General features: G+C 43.6%; 1 protein-coding gene across 3 annotated transcripts in view; it reads right to left on the bottom strand.

Moving 5' to 3' along the window:
* Positions 1–10007: 10007 nt before the first annotated feature.
* ZNF608 (zinc finger protein 608) overlaps positions 10008–17606 on the bottom strand; it is a 104788-nt gene continuing 97189 nt past the window's right edge. For 2 of the 3 annotated variants that reach the window (XM_057736394.1, XM_057736389.1), the window contains exons 6-10: positions 17125–17542; positions 16370–16542; positions 14852–15005; positions 12968–13049; positions 10008–12395 (exon numbers count right to left, since the gene is read on the bottom strand). In XM_057736394.1, coding sequence (XP_057592377.1) covers positions 12389–12395; positions 12968–13049; positions 14852–15005; positions 16370–16542; positions 17125–17542 — 834 coding nt within the window. In that variant the 3' untranslated portion in view covers positions 10008–12388. Of the gene's footprint in view, positions 12396–12963; positions 13050–14851; positions 15006–16369; positions 16543–17124; positions 17543–17606 lie in introns of those variants that run through there. The other variant, XM_057736404.1, reaches the window with a different exon arrangement.

The following is a 17606-nucleotide window of genomic DNA, read 5'->3' as shown; positions in this document are numbered from 1 at the left end:
CAGCCAAATGGAAGAGATGCAAAGAACAAGATATGGGGGGAGAGGGATGGTCCAGGACTGCAGTCCCTCTCCAGGCATGCCACCTCCCACCTCCCAGCACAGCGATGCGATCCCCAGCCCAGAAGCTCCCTGGACCTCCCGCCAAAGAGGTTTTCATTGAAATTTATTACATAATCATGATTTATCAAATCATTGGCCATTGGGAATGAATGCACTCTCTGGTCCTTTTCCCCCTCTAAAGGTTCCAACCTTCTGATCACCCAGTTGGGTCCTCTGGTGATCAGCCCGCATCTTGAAGCTAACTCAGGCCTGCCAAGAGTCATCTCAGTGTAAATTCAGGTATAATCAAAGGGGCTCTTTATGAATAACAAGACACTCCTAGCACTTGGGAAATCCCAAGGGTTTTAGGAGCTCTGTGCCAGGAACTGGGACAAAAACAGAAAAACTTCTATTTTTATTATACCACAAAAATAGATATTTCTTCTTCTCCCTGTTTCATTGCCTTACTTCTCATTTACCAACACCTGACATACGATGCATTCCTTTGTGTACTTGTATATGATCATGTCCTCCCACTAGAATGTAAACTCTGTGAGGGCAGGATTTGATCTTTTTTCTTTACTGTTCTATCTCCAGCATCCAGAACGGTTTTAGGCTAAAACAGGCACTCAATAAGTATTTCTCACATGAGCGAATGGATGTCATGTTAAGATAGAGTAGAGATACCATCACCTCACCTCCTTTGAGAATCTGCTTTATCCACAGTAAAGCTGGGAAGGACAGTCCTGGGTTCTATATGACTCTGCCCCACCTCTCCCGAGTCTGGCCAGCCACACTCAGCTATGACAGGGACAGAAATCCATTGCACCTGGCATAGGAATTTGGAGTGGGAACTGAAAGGCCATATCCATTAAATGATGGTGAAAAAGGGGCCAGTGAGGTCCGTAGCAGTCCCAAGTCACATTCAGTAACAGGAGCAGAGAAGCCACAAGGAGATGGAAACAGTCAGCCTGTCAACAGAGGCAGGAGAATTGGACAGCTGCACCAAAAGAACCAGGGGAAGAGATTATGAGACACTGGAGAGAGATTTAGGTTTTCTAAAAACGGTCACTACGACCTGCCATTTCCCTTCCTATCCTTGGGTATCATGAGACTGACTCATCATCTTTCGATAAACCCTCTTTGTAACTAAGCTGGTTTGAATGGTTCTTGGCCACAAGGGTTCCTTGGCCGCAGAGCGTAGATGGTAGGAGTGTCAGGCTAGTCCAAAGGAGCCAAACCCAGGAGTCCGCTTAGCGATGTGTTCCCCCCCTCCCGACCCCTCAGCCTCTGCTCCCTCAGCAAGGCCATGTATTCTAACTGCAGTACCCTCCTGGCTCACTGGACCCAAGCTGGGCCCCTTTGATCCTCTCACCTGGGAACCTGGAATTAGAACAGAGATGCCAGATAGTACTGCCAGGAAGGCAAGCCATGTGTTTGGAGAATCACAGGTAGCATGAGAAAGAACGAGACAGAGGAAAAGAAAGAGCAGAGGGAAGAGTTGTGATGAGAGATAGAGAGACAGACCGGGAGCGGGGAGGGGGTGGGAGCAGGAGGAGAGAGAAAGGGAGAGGCTGCCCAGGTGCCTGAAGACATCCCGCGTCCCAGTGCCAACCCCCTTGACGCTTGTACACACCTCCCACACTTGCTCCCAGAAGACCTCTTTGCCCTACAATAAATTTCCTATTTTGCTTAAGTTAGCTTGAATAGGTTTGTGTTATTTACAGCTTACAAATCCTTGGCCAAGGCACGGTGGCATTCGCAAGCAGAGGTACCCAGGTGAGGCTGCCAAGCATTCAGAGGAAGCCTCAGAGGCCTCGGAGCTGCTTGCAAAGAGTGGCACAAAGTTAGAGCATGTGGCCTTCTGGGGGGCTGTCACATTCACATGAAGTACAATGACGTTTCCACCACCAGACAATGAAAGGGAAGTCCCTATAGCTGACCCTGGGGACGCTGCTTGGTCACCCACATGACTTGAGCCCCCTTCACTCACCAGAGTCAGTCACAGGAACATTCCCGGGCCCCCGAGACTGTCACACCAGGTTTCCAGAAGCTGTTCTGCCACAGCATGAGGCCTCTTAAGGTCGTAACCACATACAGGCTGGCCTCTAATAGGCACCAGGGCTCCTCTGGGCTGAGGGGCACGTTCTGCCTCTGACTCGGCCACTCACCGACTAGACAACCAACAGACTTCAGGCAAGGGGCAGAAATGAGTCCCCCAAACTCCCCACCTCTGGGCACATCTGGCAGTGCGGTCAGAGGGCCTCCTGGAGCTGCCTGCTGGGGACCTCTCCGGCCTCATCCTGCTTCAGCCCCAGCCTGGAGGGTCCTGGACTGGTCCCCAACTGCTGTCATAAAATCCATCATTTATTGTCTGTTCCTGTATCTTATCACTGAGGGGACAGTGGGGGTTTGGGGGCGGGCAGCAGACACAAAGGCACCTGGGGATTTCTGAGGCTGAGCACATCACTGGAAGGTTTACAGACTTTGGTCACAGAGTCCTCAGAGAGAGTGCTCGTCTGTGCATCAGATCTTTGCAGTCAGCAAAAGATCTGTAGGGGTCTGCTGTGCCCAGCTCTGCAGAGACACCCAGCTGGTGCACAGAAGGGAGGCCCTGGCCACACTGCTGCAAGGGCTGTGAGCCCAGGGTCTGAGCTTTCAGCCCCCGGGGAAACACTGGGCCCTTAGGAGGCACTCAGATGTTTCCCGAATGAATTCTGCCTCCCATCCTTTTCACATCACTAGATCTGCTAGTGGAGCACTAGCCCATCAAGTCAGGGAGGCCATCCTCCGTGGGTAAGCAGGTTAGCTCATGTACACTGGAGGCCGAGAAGGGTTGGTGAAGGGGTGGGAAACTGGGCCACTCCTTTGTCTTCTTCCTTACTAAGCTCTCCGCTCTCTGTGAGGGGAGAATAGGGCAGAGGCAAAGAGGATCACGCCCCCTCCAGTACCTACTCCTGCCCTGCCAGCAACCACAAGACGCTCTTCAGAACCAGATAAAGGCTCTTTCTCAACCTAAAGTCTTCAGTAACCCTAAGTCAATGACTACAGGCTCCAGCCTGGATTCTCTCTCAGGGAACTTTCCTTGTTCTTGAAAGGGTAAGAGTTGCCCTCTGTCGGGGTGAACGTGTGCTTTCCCTTGGAATACCGGAGCCTGAGGCATGCCTTTCCCAACCCTCCAGTCCCCTTACCACCACGCCACCCCCAACTGCATGTAACTCTATTCCAGTAGGAATGGTCTTAAGCTCCTCTTTTCTCTCCAGGGTCCAGCCTACTTGCTTGGGGACAAGATAGGTCTCTCTTAATTCATAGAGGCTACAAATTCTAGGGAACTTCTGCAGAAGAAAAGGGGCACATAACTCAGTGTGTGTGTGTGCGTGTGTGTGTGTGTGTGTGTGTGTGTGTGTGTGTGTGCGCGCGCGCGCGCGCGTTAGGGGTGACAGTGGAGAGCATCATTTTTTTCCACCAGTAGAGTGCTCCTCAGCAGGTTTCTGCATCCCTTTGCCTCCTTCTGGATGTTCAGTGTAGCCCATGATCTAAGTGCCTCACCACCCTAATTCTGCCAGTCACCATACTCTCTAGGGGAGAATCAGTAACTACTGAATGTGCCTCTAAATTCCGCTTAAGTGCAAACAACTGCCTGCCTCCCTCCACACCCCATCCTGTATGTAGACCCGCCCCTTGGGAGAGCTGGAGGGGATGCCAGGAGAATTTAGCAAATCCCACTGGCCTCAAGGAAAGGTTTGTTCTCAGACAACACAACATTCCCCTCCTCCTACTTCCCCCTCACAGAACTCTGGTTCTAAGCCATGATCCCCCACTGTCCCCATGCATGATGCAGGGGCCCCTTCTCAGCCTGAGAAGGTCCTAACAATCTCATCTCCTTGTCCATGATGATTTAGGAGTGAGGATGTGACCCAGTTCTGGCCAAAGAAACATGAGGGGATGGGTGCCAGAGGCGTCCAAGAAAGGTTTCTTCCCTCCTAAGAGAGAGACAGACTCGTCCCGTCCCCAGACACTGATGTCTCGGGACGGGACTCCTGGAACTCTCATGGCCATAACAGGATAAAAGGATAAAAGAGGACAAAGCAGAGAGTGTTGCAGAGAAGTAGAACCAGCAGCACGGAGGGCTGTGCCTGGAGCTCACCCTGCCCTCTGCTTCATGTTATGGAAGAAAACACATTTCCTTGTGGTTTAAGGCAGTTTGAGCCATGGTTTCTGGGTACACACAGCTGAAAATATCCAACTCTACAACCACCCTGCTAGAGATGCCCTCCTCTCCATGATCGTGCTAAGAGGGCACCCCTGCTAGGCTGGGGACTGTACCCCTCTTCCACCTGCCAATAACCAGCCTAGAAATAGACCCTGCAAAATTCAGGATGTGATCTAGAAGGAGGGGGTGGGTGGCTGGACTACCTCCTCTGGAGAGTGATGCGGAGATGGGACCACCTTCTGTTTCCAGCCTACAATCCTTTAATGATTGTATGGCGCCCAGGACACCTTGAGTGCCTGCCTCCTGCCACCCTTATTATGAAGAACTTTTGAATCAAACAGCATATCCTGCCCCCAGCACATACCATCTGGAACAGGAGCCTGCTGAGGCCATGAAAAATCTTAGCCATTTAGTTTTTTTAGGCTCCCACTACACTAAAATAAAGAAGCAATTCCAATACAAGAAATTAGAGTATAGCTTAAATGTTTACATTCTGCAAATGTAAATGTTTCACATATCTCCGCCGGCCACCTCAGTGCACATAAAATGCACTAGAAAAATATCTGGTTGTGGGAAATAAGTTTAAAGCTGTGGTTTGAAGGTTTTCCTTTTCTAATCTTTTCAGAAGCCCTCTGGGACAGTAGGTATAACATCATTTGGAGCTGATTAAAGGTCTGAATTAGAGATCCCTTGTCAGACTCCATGATGGTCTCTTCCAGAACCACAAAATCATCAACTTTCCCCAGCAACCAGACACCCAAGCACCCATTCCCACCCAGCCCAACTCTTGTATCCTAACTTTTAATTATCAGATACGGGTGGTAGAGGATTAAAGGTGGCAAGGACCACACGACAGCCAGAAAAAAAGTAAACATTTTGGTAACTTCTGCCGGCGATGTGCTGAGGACCCTCCAGGCTTCCAGAACCTGGGTCTGGGCTGCCCCCCAGCCTCCAGAAAGACTCCACAGGGCTTTGTTTCACAGAAAACTAGAGACGAAGACTATGTTTCCCTCACTGGCCCCTCCGAAGTTAATACATACTTCGGAAAAGGAAAAAGCTGGCTCGCTTTCGTTAATTATCTAGGGAGTTTAGGGTCCCTTTTCTGAAGCAGCGAAGCATCGTGGTCATGAAGCTGGACCATCACTTACATAGCAGCATGAACTCAAAGTACTTTACCCCGTGCCTCATGTTTTCTCAGCTCTAAATGGGAATAGTGGTTGGGTTGTTATGAGCATTAAGGGAATTGTTTTATACGACATGTTTAAGAACAGTGTCTAGTGCACAGCAAATCCTGTATAATTATTATTCATTGTGTTAACGATGACTACACCCAGGCAGAAAGGAATTTATGCTGGGTGGAGGGCAGGCAGAAATAGGACCTCCCGCAGAGGTCCGCTTCCTAATCCCGAGAACCTATGAATGTGTTGGGTTACGGGGCAAAGGGAAACTCATCGATGGCAAATAGAATTAAGATTGCTAATCCACTGACCTTGAAATGATGAGATTATCCTGGATATCTGGGTGGACCCAATTTAACCAAGGATCCTTCTAAGAGGGAAGCAGAAGTCAGAAAGAGAAAGACAAATATTGTATGCTAACTCACATATACGGAATCTAAAATTGGTACTGATGAACTCAGTGACAAGAACAAGGACGCAGATGCAGAGAATGGACTGGAGTACTCGAGGTATGGGAGGGGGCGGGGGGTGAAGGGGAAGCTGAGACGAAGCGAGAGAGTAGCACAGACATATATATACTACCAACTGTAAAACAGATAGCCAGTGGGAAGTTGTTGTATAACAAAGGGAGTCCAACTCGAGGATGGAAGATGCCTTAGAGGACTGGGACGGGGAGGGTGGGGGGGACTCGAGGGAGGGTGGGGGGGGAAGTCAAGGGAGGTAGATAAAAAATAATAATAATAAGAGGGAAGCAGGAGAGGAAGCAGAACTGTGATGACAAAGTTAAAAAAAACAAGAAACAAACAAAAAAGAAAAGAAAAAAAAACCCTCCATAAATCAGTAGAAAGATAAGTCAATAAACAATGATTCTGCTGCCCCAACTTTTCTGACTAAAGAAATAATGGTTGCTTTAAAACACTGAAGGTAAATAAAATAACTTCCAAATTTTCTAATAACGGGAAGCACAGTGCCATGTTAAGTCTCCTGGCTTGAAAATGAGGGGGTTCTGATGCCCTTGAAAGATACAAGGTCATGATTCCATCCCTCCAGGGCTCAGTTTCTTGGAGGGATGCCAAACCGGCTTTATTTTGTGTGTTAACTTTGATCCACTTTCAGTAGCTGACTGGAGAGCTGGGCTGAGACTATGGTATGGTCTCACCCACACGTGGCTGAAGAGCCACACTGATTAGCCATTTCTGCTATGGACTCAGGTAAGGAGTTTGGTCCCACCTGCACCTACGCGAAATTCCATGAGGAGTAGAATGACCACAGATGTGCCAGGGCCATACACCTGACCATAAACCTGATCAGACCATACACGCGGACTCTGAACTGGCCTACATGCATGGGCATCGGCAGCCTCTTGCGTTCATGATGGCCCTGGAGAGCTTTATTTCCTCTCAATTTCCAGGTCTGTCATGTTTCCTTTCATTTTATTTTAAGTGTCTAAGTTAAAAAAAAATTCTTCACTGAAATAGTACATCTGAGAAGCTCTCAAAGTTTATTTCTGTACATGAATTGAATGGCACTCCCTGTGGGAAGGAAAAAAATCCCAGCAGCTACTTAAGAATGACTCTTTTCTCCAGGTTTTCTAACTAGCAACGCTTCACTCCAGGGGAAAAATAACATGTATTTTAGAGAGCTAGTGTGAGGATTTTTAACAACATACATAAAGTGTATCTTGCTAATTGATGTGCTGTGAGTCAAATTCAGCCCTCAGATATAGTTTTTAAATTGAATTCATTTTCAATCTATAAAAACTACTAATTATTAGGTTAAAATCTAGATCATCCAACTCTCTTTAAAAAGCTAGAAGATCTGGTCCAACTTCATCCATGTTGGTCAAATAAGCGTCCCCCGTTATATTTTCATGGGATTACCAGGCACCACTGATGGCTTTTACTATCGTCTAAAGCAACAAATAACTAGAAAATGCAGCAGTCTATCTGGGGGACAGGGCCTAGGCAGGAGATCTGAATTTCATATGACCAGATGATTGTCACAGCTTGGGGTATGGGAGGTGTGGTTAGAAGTTGCTACTGGCAACTGGTGGGTAGAGGTGACTCAAAATGCTACGATATATAGGACACTCCCCTACCTGCCTCGTCCAACAAAGATTTTCCTGTCCAAAATGTCCAAGTGCAAGGCTGGGAACCCTGCTTTAGAGAGCGATTTTGTTAAGAAAAATAAAAAAGAAACCATGACTGCTAATAGTGGGTTCTGCTCTGTTTTCTCTCCTAAAGTTAACTGAAAGCAAACAACATTTATGACTCAAGCTTCTGCAGGAAGCAGGGGATGGATGACTGTGGTTAGTGACAAAAACAGTAATAAATGGCTTTGCTTGTCTTGTCTCTTTTTCAGACTCAGGGAGGGAATGAAATGACCAGTAATTATCATTTAAACTGCTGTTTTATCCTGTATCAATCAGAGCTATTCATTCTGGTTACTCTCAGACCCTTGGGCTGTAACCACACTAAATCAGGGTCACAGCCAGGGTGAATATATAAGGCCAGCCTTTTCACTCTGTAAGTGCTAATGACCTGGGCTGAACATCAATGGCAAGTTTCCATGAAAAAAGCCATCTGAGATCCTAATCTAGGAACAAATGGTTCTATACGGAGCCTATTACCTTGTTTTTAATATTCTGTATTTGCTGGAACCACAGCTGTAAACAACTCTTCAGTCTCATTTCTCCATGAAGTTAATTTGCACTGTGTCAGCACTGCAGGCTTTTTGCATATGTTCAGGACAAGCTGATATGAGCAGGCCTGGAATGAATAATGTTTAGTAAAATCAATAAACCCTATTATTAGTCACTAAGGGGACTGATTTTATGTCTATAAAAGTAAAACAATTAGAACCGTATTAATGGCAGATTCATCACAATAATATAATGGAGCCAAGTAGGCTTGTCTTTTGGGAATCTTTAATTTACCATTCAGTACTGACTACGTACTCAGCCAGAGAAATGGCACACATAATATAAACAAGCTCTGGCCTTTGGCAATTCATGTTGTCATCAGCAGAGACAACACTGTAACAGTAAGGGGAAGAAACAAAACTTCATTCAGTGATTAATGGAAACCAGTCATGAATAATGTTCCAGTAAAAGCCTGCGGGGAGAGCCTATTCAAACCGCATTCTGCTTTCGGTCCTATATCTCTTTGTATTTATCAGCACTTCTGTTTACTACAGTACCAGAGTTAAGCATGGTCTGATGCCCACATTTATACTCTATTTAGGCACCTAACTAGAAGTGATGAAAAGCCTGGTATGTAACAAGCATATATCTAATCGTTGCGCAGCTCAGGCGAGACTGGCTTCCCTACGACTTTTAAAAATACTTGCTACTAAAGGCAAGAAGTTCATCAGGAATCCACAGTATCCCCCAGCCACCACCAGGAACAGGATAACACAGCTGGTGAAGATGAAAGTTGACCTCAGTTCTGGTCCTGTGTTTCGACACTGAATTGTTCAGTCAATTCTAGAACTGGAGCAACACACAGGCAACCAAACGTCATACTTTAAACAATATTCTGAACAGAGGAAATATACTTGTTTAACTGGTATAAGACAAATTACATCAGGTCTTCAAAGGATACATCAAACATGCTCTAAGAACTGAAAAAATTTGGTAACTAAAAAACGATGAAAAAATAGGTGAAAGCCGCTTCTGGCTGCCAAAAGTAGAGGAAATATTTTTGGTTGTAAATATCTATTCATTTGTGAAGCAAAGGCCCCTAAGTAGGAGAACCAACCGAATTATACCAAGACAAATTCTGTCAACTTAAAGAATGTCTTAGGAAACCAACGGTAGAACTGTCAGCAATTATAGCAAAACTTGTAGCTGAGATGAAGCATCAACCAGTCCAAACACATGACGCACATCCTCACTGTAAGGCTTTGGCTTTGGCTTTGCATCTTACTGCAATGCTTTTCCCCCAGATAGGGGCATGACTGCTTCCTCATCTCCTTGAGTGAGGCCTTCCCTGATCACTCTATTTATATTGAGTTGGCCAAAAAGTTCCTTCAGTTTTTAGGTAAAATTAAAAGACACATTTTTCATTTTCACCAAGAGCTTTATTATACAACGTATTCATCCTTTTGTTCCATTACCTTCTGCCATTTTTCAGGCAACTTCATAATTCCATCTTCCCAAAACTTTTTTATCTTTTTGAGCAAAGAACTGTTCCAGGTGCCTTTTACAGTATTCCAGGGATTTAAAATTTTTTCCATTAAGAGAATTTTGTAAAGATCAAAATAAATGCAAACATGAAGGTACAATGTCTGGTGAACACAGCGGATGAATCAGAACCTCCCAACCAAGCTGTAACAGTTTTTGCTTGGTCATCTTGCGATACCTCCTGATGGCCAATTATGCGTTTCCTGTTGACTAATTCCGGATGCTTTTCATCAAGTGCTGCTTTCAGTTGGTCTAACTGGGAGCAGTACTTGTTGGAATTAATCGTTTGGTTTTCTGGAAGGAGCTCATCATAGAAGACACTCTTCCAAGCCCACCACATACATGACCTTCTTTGGATGAAGACCGGCCTTTGGTGTGGTTGGTGGTGGTTCGTTTCACTTGCCCCACGATCTCGTCCATTCCACATCGTACAGTATCCACTTTTCATTGCCCATCACAATTTGTTTTAAAAACATAATGTTTTCATTACATTTCAGTAGAGACTCGCATGAGGAAATATGGTCAAGAAGGTTTTTTTTGCTTAAATTATGTGGAACCCAAACAAAGGGACTGACATAACCAAACTGGTGCAAATGATTTTCAACTCCTGATTTGGATATTTTGAGTATGTCAGCTATCTCCTGTGTGGTATAACGTTGGCTGTTCTCAATTAATGTCTTGATTTGATTGCTATCAACTTTAACTGGTCTACCCTACCATGGAGCCTTGTCCAGCAAGAAATGTCCAGCATGAAACTTCACAAACCACTTTTGACACGTTTGATCAGTCACAGCACCTTCTCCATACACTGCACAAATCCTTTTTTGCATTTCAGTTGCATTTTTTATACCTTTCTTGAAATAATAAAGCATAATATGACGAAAATGTTGCTTTTTTCCTTCCATCTTCAATATTAAAATGGCTACAGAAAAATTCGATTTTGATAATTTTTTTTTAAATGCACGCTGATATGACAGCTGTCACAGTACAATCTAACAAAATTGTTTCGAATGAAGTTAAAGACAACTAAGCACTACTAGAACCATCCTACGGAAAAAAACCGAATGAACCTTTTGGCCAACCCAATAGCTACAAACACCTACACATCCCTCACTCCCACTTCCAGACTTAATTCTCCATAACATTTATCAACCATCTAACATACTCCGCATAGTACTTACATATTTTATTATGCTTACCCCACCTACTAGAAAATGCAAACTCTATGAGGACAGGAATTTGTGTCTGCTTTGTTAATAGCTACATCCCAGCACCTGTACAGTGCCTGGGATAAAGTAGGTGTTCAGAAAGTACTTGCTGGGAAGGAGGGAGAAAGGGAGGAAAGGAGGGAAGCAAGGAAAAGGAAAAAAAGTGAGGAAGCAGTTAATTCTGTAAGTTCGGCATAACATATGCCAGTAAAACAATTTAATGACAAGTCAAATAAATGGCTAGCTGACCAACTTTTCACACATTTTAACCTACACGTCACAAGACTGACATCTTTGGAGTATCATTCCATACCGCAGAAACCTGTATCTATCAACTTGTAGTGATGTTATACTCCATGTTTGGAGTAACAAAATACATACATCCAATAAAGATACACACATCAGCTGGAATAAATCCACTATTTGGCTGTGAAACCTGGGTATTGTATAGGAAAAGTTAATATTTCTGTATTGTATCTTATGCAACGGACACATAATATTAAGGAACCTTTCTTTGAAAATTAGAAATTCTATCAGCCAGCTAGAAATAACATGAGACAGACAAGACGCCATTTTATATATATATATAAAAAAAAACCTTTTTAATTCTGATTGCCAAATTATTTAAGGCAGGTATAAAAAAGGAAAGCATTCAATATACATTTTACATAAAATAAACTAGATTACAGCATAAAACAAGTAACCAGGCAATGGCGTTAAAGTCTTTCTCTTCTAAAACTGGATAATTGTAAACATTTAAAAGAAAAAAAGAAAAAAAAAAAGGACTGCAGGACTATTCAAGTAATAGAACAATCACAGATGTCTCTGGTATGCAGGCTATTGGGTTATTTGCCATTCAAGATTATCAAAAATGACACCTCATTATTCACAGATGCTCATTATTTCCCCATTTTAATCTTTACATTATATACAACACAGTTTTTGTGGTACTGGCAACCCCATGCCTTCCAAAAGTATTTTTTCCACAATACACAAGTACAAACAGTGACTACAGGAACATTTTACACTGATGCATCTTAACAGGAGCCACCAAATAGACATCTAAATTGTACCCAAGTGTCATCAGCACAGTTAGCCTTTCTGAGGGGCTTACGGGAAATATATGAAGGATATGCAAGGTTCAGGCACACTGATACATAACATTATTTATTTACAATTGAAAAGCAAAAGGAAAAGAAAGTAAGCAGCCTTTCGTGGCTAACACTTTTCAATTTGACAAGTACATCTTTTATCTCCTTTACTGAGTGGTTTGGGACTTGGCAGCAGACCCTGTGTGTGCGAGCCTGGTTACTGATACAAAAAGTAAAGAATATATATATATATATATATGTATATATACATATATGTATACGTATATATATATAAAACAGAAGTTTAATTACAGCAACATTTGTTACTCTGTGATAAAATCTGTAATTTACAAAAATGAAATGACTGGTTTTTGCCTGCCATTAAGGCATTTCAAATTAACACCATGGAACTGATGTCTGTATAAAGCGCTTCCCCATGTGATCCAGTCACATGACAACGTACATTTCCAATCTTGTTATTCTCTGCAAGAGAAAAGAAAACCTTAGCGTAGGGGTTCCATCCACATTTGACACTAAAAATATGAAAACTGTTAAGACCAACAGACATTTTAATTCTATTCAATTCATGGAATTCAATTCCAGAGAAAGCGAATGAACACAAGGGTAAGGATGTAAAATGTAAAAAACAAATTATTTTCCCTTTTAAAACAACTTGAGAGGTAACTGAAAATACCAAAGAACAAATACTACCTTTAGCACTATGAAAATACATTCCTCCATTTGCAACTTTATTTTTAAACATAATAAAGGGAGTCACGGTGAGTTATTTTAACAAAGCGGTGAAAACAACCTAAGAAAGTTTCAACCGTGTAAGTAACCGATCAGTTAATTACTAATGTACATTAACCTATAAAAATCAGGTTCATGGAACAGAAGTTGCATGTGAAGCACAGTGGCAGAAGAAGCACATTCACTACAACAATATCAAACCCTTAGGAGCTAAGTTTCTGGTGTACAAAGCCTACACTTGCTTCCTCCCACCCATTAAGAAGTCTCTATCTAGAAAACTGATTCAAAACATAGAGGCTATTTACCTTCTTTGTGCAGGAAACATTCCTGATGCAGATGCCTGTGCAGCCACCTGCTGAGAGGCAACGAGGGCAGCAGAGGTCAAGCCTAATGGGGAAAAAAGGCAGGGTTTCTGTGACTTTTAGAGAGGTAAAAGTAGATGCAGGCCCAATGGTGAAAGGCTGCAGACACATGAGCAGCAATATGTCCTTTCTAAACACACACACGAAATGTTTCATGCAGCCAAGGACAGACTACAAACTGCTCAGTCTAACCAGTATCCATCCCTTGAATGAATACTCTGCGGTTTTCTTAATAGCTATTCAAAGAGAATACAGCATTCCATCTCTCTGGCTCTGCATGGTGCTAAATGGTTTGCACACATTCCTGAAAAGGAAGCTCAGGAGAAATAATAGGTACCAGGTAACAACAGGAATCAAAAGTCACAGTGAATTATAGAGGTGACACGCTATTTGCTTAGAATACAATACTTTCATATAACTTTTATCACGTCAGCATTTTCCCCAGTGATTGAACACAGCGCATCCCCCCATAAGGTACATGGAATCACTGAACTGAACTTAGAGATAGTCTTAACTTTTACCCTGCAAGAGAAAGGGAGCAGTAAGAGAATGTAATAGCTTCAAATGGCATGAAGTTGCCTCACAGGAAATTCTTTTACGTTCTATAGAAAACAAACCTGGAAAAAAATAGAGGAAACAAATGTAAACTTTGGGACGGTAACGCTCTCCTTCTATATCTTCAGCGGTCTCTTTTAACACCACTATTTGACACCAAGTAACAGGAGCTGAATACATTAAAATGACCCCTTCACATCTGGATAGCACTTCCTACTTTTGGAAGTACCTTCAAACATATCATCTTGTATTCAGACAGCAGAGTACAGGGCAGCTTGGCAAGCATACAGACCAAGTTGTATCCTTACAAAATTCCTATGTGGAAGCCTTAACCCCCAATGCGACTGTAGTTGGAGATAGGACCTATAAGGAAGTAATTAAGGTTAAATAAGGTACTATAGGTAGCACCCTGAACCAACAGGATTAGTGTCCCTAGAAGAAGAGACATGAGTAACTCTCTTCCCTCTGCCCCCCGGCTTCCCCCATGCACAAAGAGCCCACAGGAGCACACAGCAAGATGGCAGCCGTCTACAAGCCAGGAGGAGAGCTCTCATTGGACACCAACCATGCTGGCACCCTGATCTCAGACTATAAGCCTCCAGAATTATGAGGAAATACATTTCTGTTGTCTAAAGCCATAAAAACTGTGGTATTTTGTTATGACAGCCAAAGCTAAGACAGCAAGATGCTAGCAAATGACCTGCTGGTAAAGACAGTACCAGTCCCCTGCCCCCGACATGAGGTGAGAGAGCTACGACAGATGCTCAACTAAAGTACCACACACTGAAGGCAGAGTCCCAGCAGTGAAGGGCTGGAAGAGTCCCTGGATTAGGTTATAAGAAGTGTTGAGCCTGATTACGTGACTTGGTGCATGACATCCATGAGGAAAAGAGCAACTTCAAGGCCTGCAGATATCAGGGCAAGTCATTTCACCAGAGCCTCCTGCCATCCCTCCCCATCTTCCACAATTTCCCTGGGGCAGCAATCTGATCTCCTGATTGTTACATTCAGTGCCAGACACGGGCCACCACCGATAACATCAACAAGTGACAATCATTAAGTGTAGCCATTTCACGTCTCAACAGAACACAGAGATGTGGGAATAGCCTTAGTTGTGTCCTAAGGAAATACCAGGAAAGAAGTGTTAAAAACCCTCCCTAGAGCTAATTAACTCAAAGCTCAACCTTTTCATTTGAAGACAAGAAAGGCAACTTTGGCAACTGTTTTCCAAAGCAGGATGAACAAAGGCACAAGTAGGACAGAGCCGCTGACCTTGGAAAGGGTCATACTGCCCAGGGATGAGTGGGTACCCCATGCCCACATGGGTGTGGTGGTGCGTGTGCAGGTGCCGCTGGCCAAAGGGGGAGTGGCGGTCCCTCTCCCTCTCCGCTTCCCGCTCCCGCTCAGCTGAAGCCTTTTCCACAGGCTGCAACAGAAAAAAGAGAGATACCCCCCTTAATCCTCTGAACAACAATTAGGGGGAGCACAGTAAACCACCTCGGTCCCTTCAACAAGAGGAGCTAATGATTAAGAAATAAATACACAGACACTTAAAATTCTTTATTAAGGGAAGATCATTTCAAAAGACATGCATTCCTTTCCGCTGGAATTACGCCAACACTAAAGTACTGCTCCACACCAAAGCAGCACCAATGTTCTCCTCAAATGACTGAAATGAGAGGACTCTCTAATCTCATTCATAATTGTAGGTTTAGAATCGACCCTAGAAACAACGTGCACACAGGGCTCAAGGAGGAGAAGGAGCTGTAGAGATTTCTTTAAGGTCAAGTTTTCTGATTACTCTTCTATTTTAATTACATTTGGTGAGAATATAACACAATTTTAAACCTATCTTTACATTTGGCTCCATTGAGAACATACACCTTAATATTATAGTATAATAATATTATAGGTTAACACCAAGCATAGGAAATCACTGCCCTGGGCCTCCAGAAGCATCCCCAAATCTCTCAATCTCTGAATATCCAGAGAAGCCCCAGTTCTCTCAAATCATACTTTGGTTAAGGATCGTGAGTTTCCAAGACATTTTTACCCACTAGAACTTAACCACCCTTTCCCTAAAGTTCTTTTTCTTACTTGAAAAAAAAATCTTTGTACTGGAAGGAGTACTCTTAGGAAAAGAATCCTAAGTCACCTTTCCTAGCTTCTGTGAGTCTCAGGTAGACATACTCAGACGCAAGTTACAATGTCTATATTTTAATTTATCCCCAGCTTCTCTTTTCTAGGCAAGAACGACCACATCCTTTGTATTTTTTCTCTTCCCAGTAGCCTCGAGGACTAGCAGCTGCCCTTTCCTGAGGGTGGGGTGGGGTTGGGTGGGAGCGGAGCTGTCTTTCACACAAGTCTGAATCACTTCAGCAGAGTTACAGGGACCTGTGAATGAGTCAAGGTCAAAGCAGAACAGATGCAGCCACCATTCCTTAGCCTAGTGACTCACTCTGGCACGTGAGTGCATCACAAATATTTCGCGCCAAAGGCTGGTTCCTATGAATTTAAACGTCCGGCCAACAAGCATTCTCCTGGGTAAGCAAGGTATAGATTTTCCAACAGAAAAGACGGCTACTACCTTGCACATTTTAACAATTCTCCCCCTCACGTGTGAAAGCATCTTAGTTTTGAACATGCCATTCTTTCCATATTAGAATAAAAGAGCACCCTAAAATCACAGCTGGGTTCCAAAACCATTTATATTTCAAGACTGGTCTCTAGCTTGTCCCCTTTTTTTCCCTTAAACATAGTACTTTTAAGTGACAACAAAAGGAGGCGTACAGCGGGAGACTTGCTGCGGTATTGGTTGGCGTGCTGCTGGAGCAAATCCAGTGCTTTTGATTCAGTGGTTGCTTTCGTGTTGATGCTAGGGCTGGTATTGACTTTCTCTGCCTCTTCTCTCCCTGACATCTTCCCATAAACAGGATAATGAAATCCTGGAGAGAGATAGGCCCCTGCAGATACACAACAAATGCCACATCAAGTTATGGATGACATCTTAAAAAAGAAAACAAAAACCATTTGGATTACACGAACTTGGGATAAGTGTCGGAGATCTTAAAATAGGGAATATTTCATTAAGGATGGGCTGCATCGTCGTTAAACTGTATCTAGGCTCCCCAATTCTCCTCTCCCAGTTAAGTCATCCTGTTGATCAGAGGTTCTAAAAAGAACTGAGCTTACAGCCATTACATATGTTTATGTGTCCGTTTAACTCAAAGGAACAGTAACTGTTATGACTATGACAGTAAGTGCTCAGAATATTTTCCTAGGCAATAAAGCATCTGTCAGTCTCACAGCTACAGCAGACCATCAGAGCCTATGGAAACCATAGCCAAGGACTCTTGACATTTCATCTAAAAAAAAAAAAAAACTTTCATTAAATCCATTTTATCCTTGGGACTTCTTTAAGTAGCATTAAAAACAAGCCAAACAAACGTCACTCTTAAAGCATCTAATTTATCCTGAGTTTTAAAACAGCTAGTACTGGAACACAGCCTCTTCCCTCCAGTATAGCGAGAACCCATGACACGTACCAGGGTAACTGTGCATTAGGACGGGAGAAACAGCCCGGTATGCGGGGTGGCTGGGGTCATACATCTGCGGGTAAGGATAAGCATGCAGGTACTGTATGTAGGACTGGTGCTGACTCATGGGCGAGGAGACAGCCACTCTGGTTCCCCGAGAGTCCTTCCAGTTCACGGGAGTCTTGCGATCGTCATTTTTCAGCTTGCTTTCATCTAAGGATTGAGAATCAGGACGCTTGGCCTCTTTGGGCTCCTCTTTGATGCTCGTTAATGATACAGGAAGGCTGGGCACACCACTCTCTTTGTTGGGGGTTTTCCTGGGACTATCCTCTTTTAATTTCTTTTCTCTATCAAGTTCTTCTGACTTTTGTGGATCCAGGTATTTGGGTTGGTATACATAATGATGCCATGTCCTTGAATCCGGATCCTGGTTTTGAAAAAAAGACTTGTTTTAAAATTTCAATTTTTAAGAAAAACTCATTCATCACCGT

Source organism: Hippopotamus amphibius, chromosome 1 (genome assembly GCF_030028045.1).
Source record: "Hippopotamus amphibius kiboko isolate mHipAmp2 chromosome 1, mHipAmp2.hap2, whole genome shotgun sequence".
NCBI classification, from domain to species: domain Eukaryota; kingdom Metazoa; phylum Chordata; class Mammalia; order Artiodactyla; family Hippopotamidae; genus Hippopotamus; species Hippopotamus amphibius.
The sequence above is the reverse complement of the archived record's forward strand: the minus strand, read 5'-3'. Positions and strand labels throughout refer to the sequence as shown.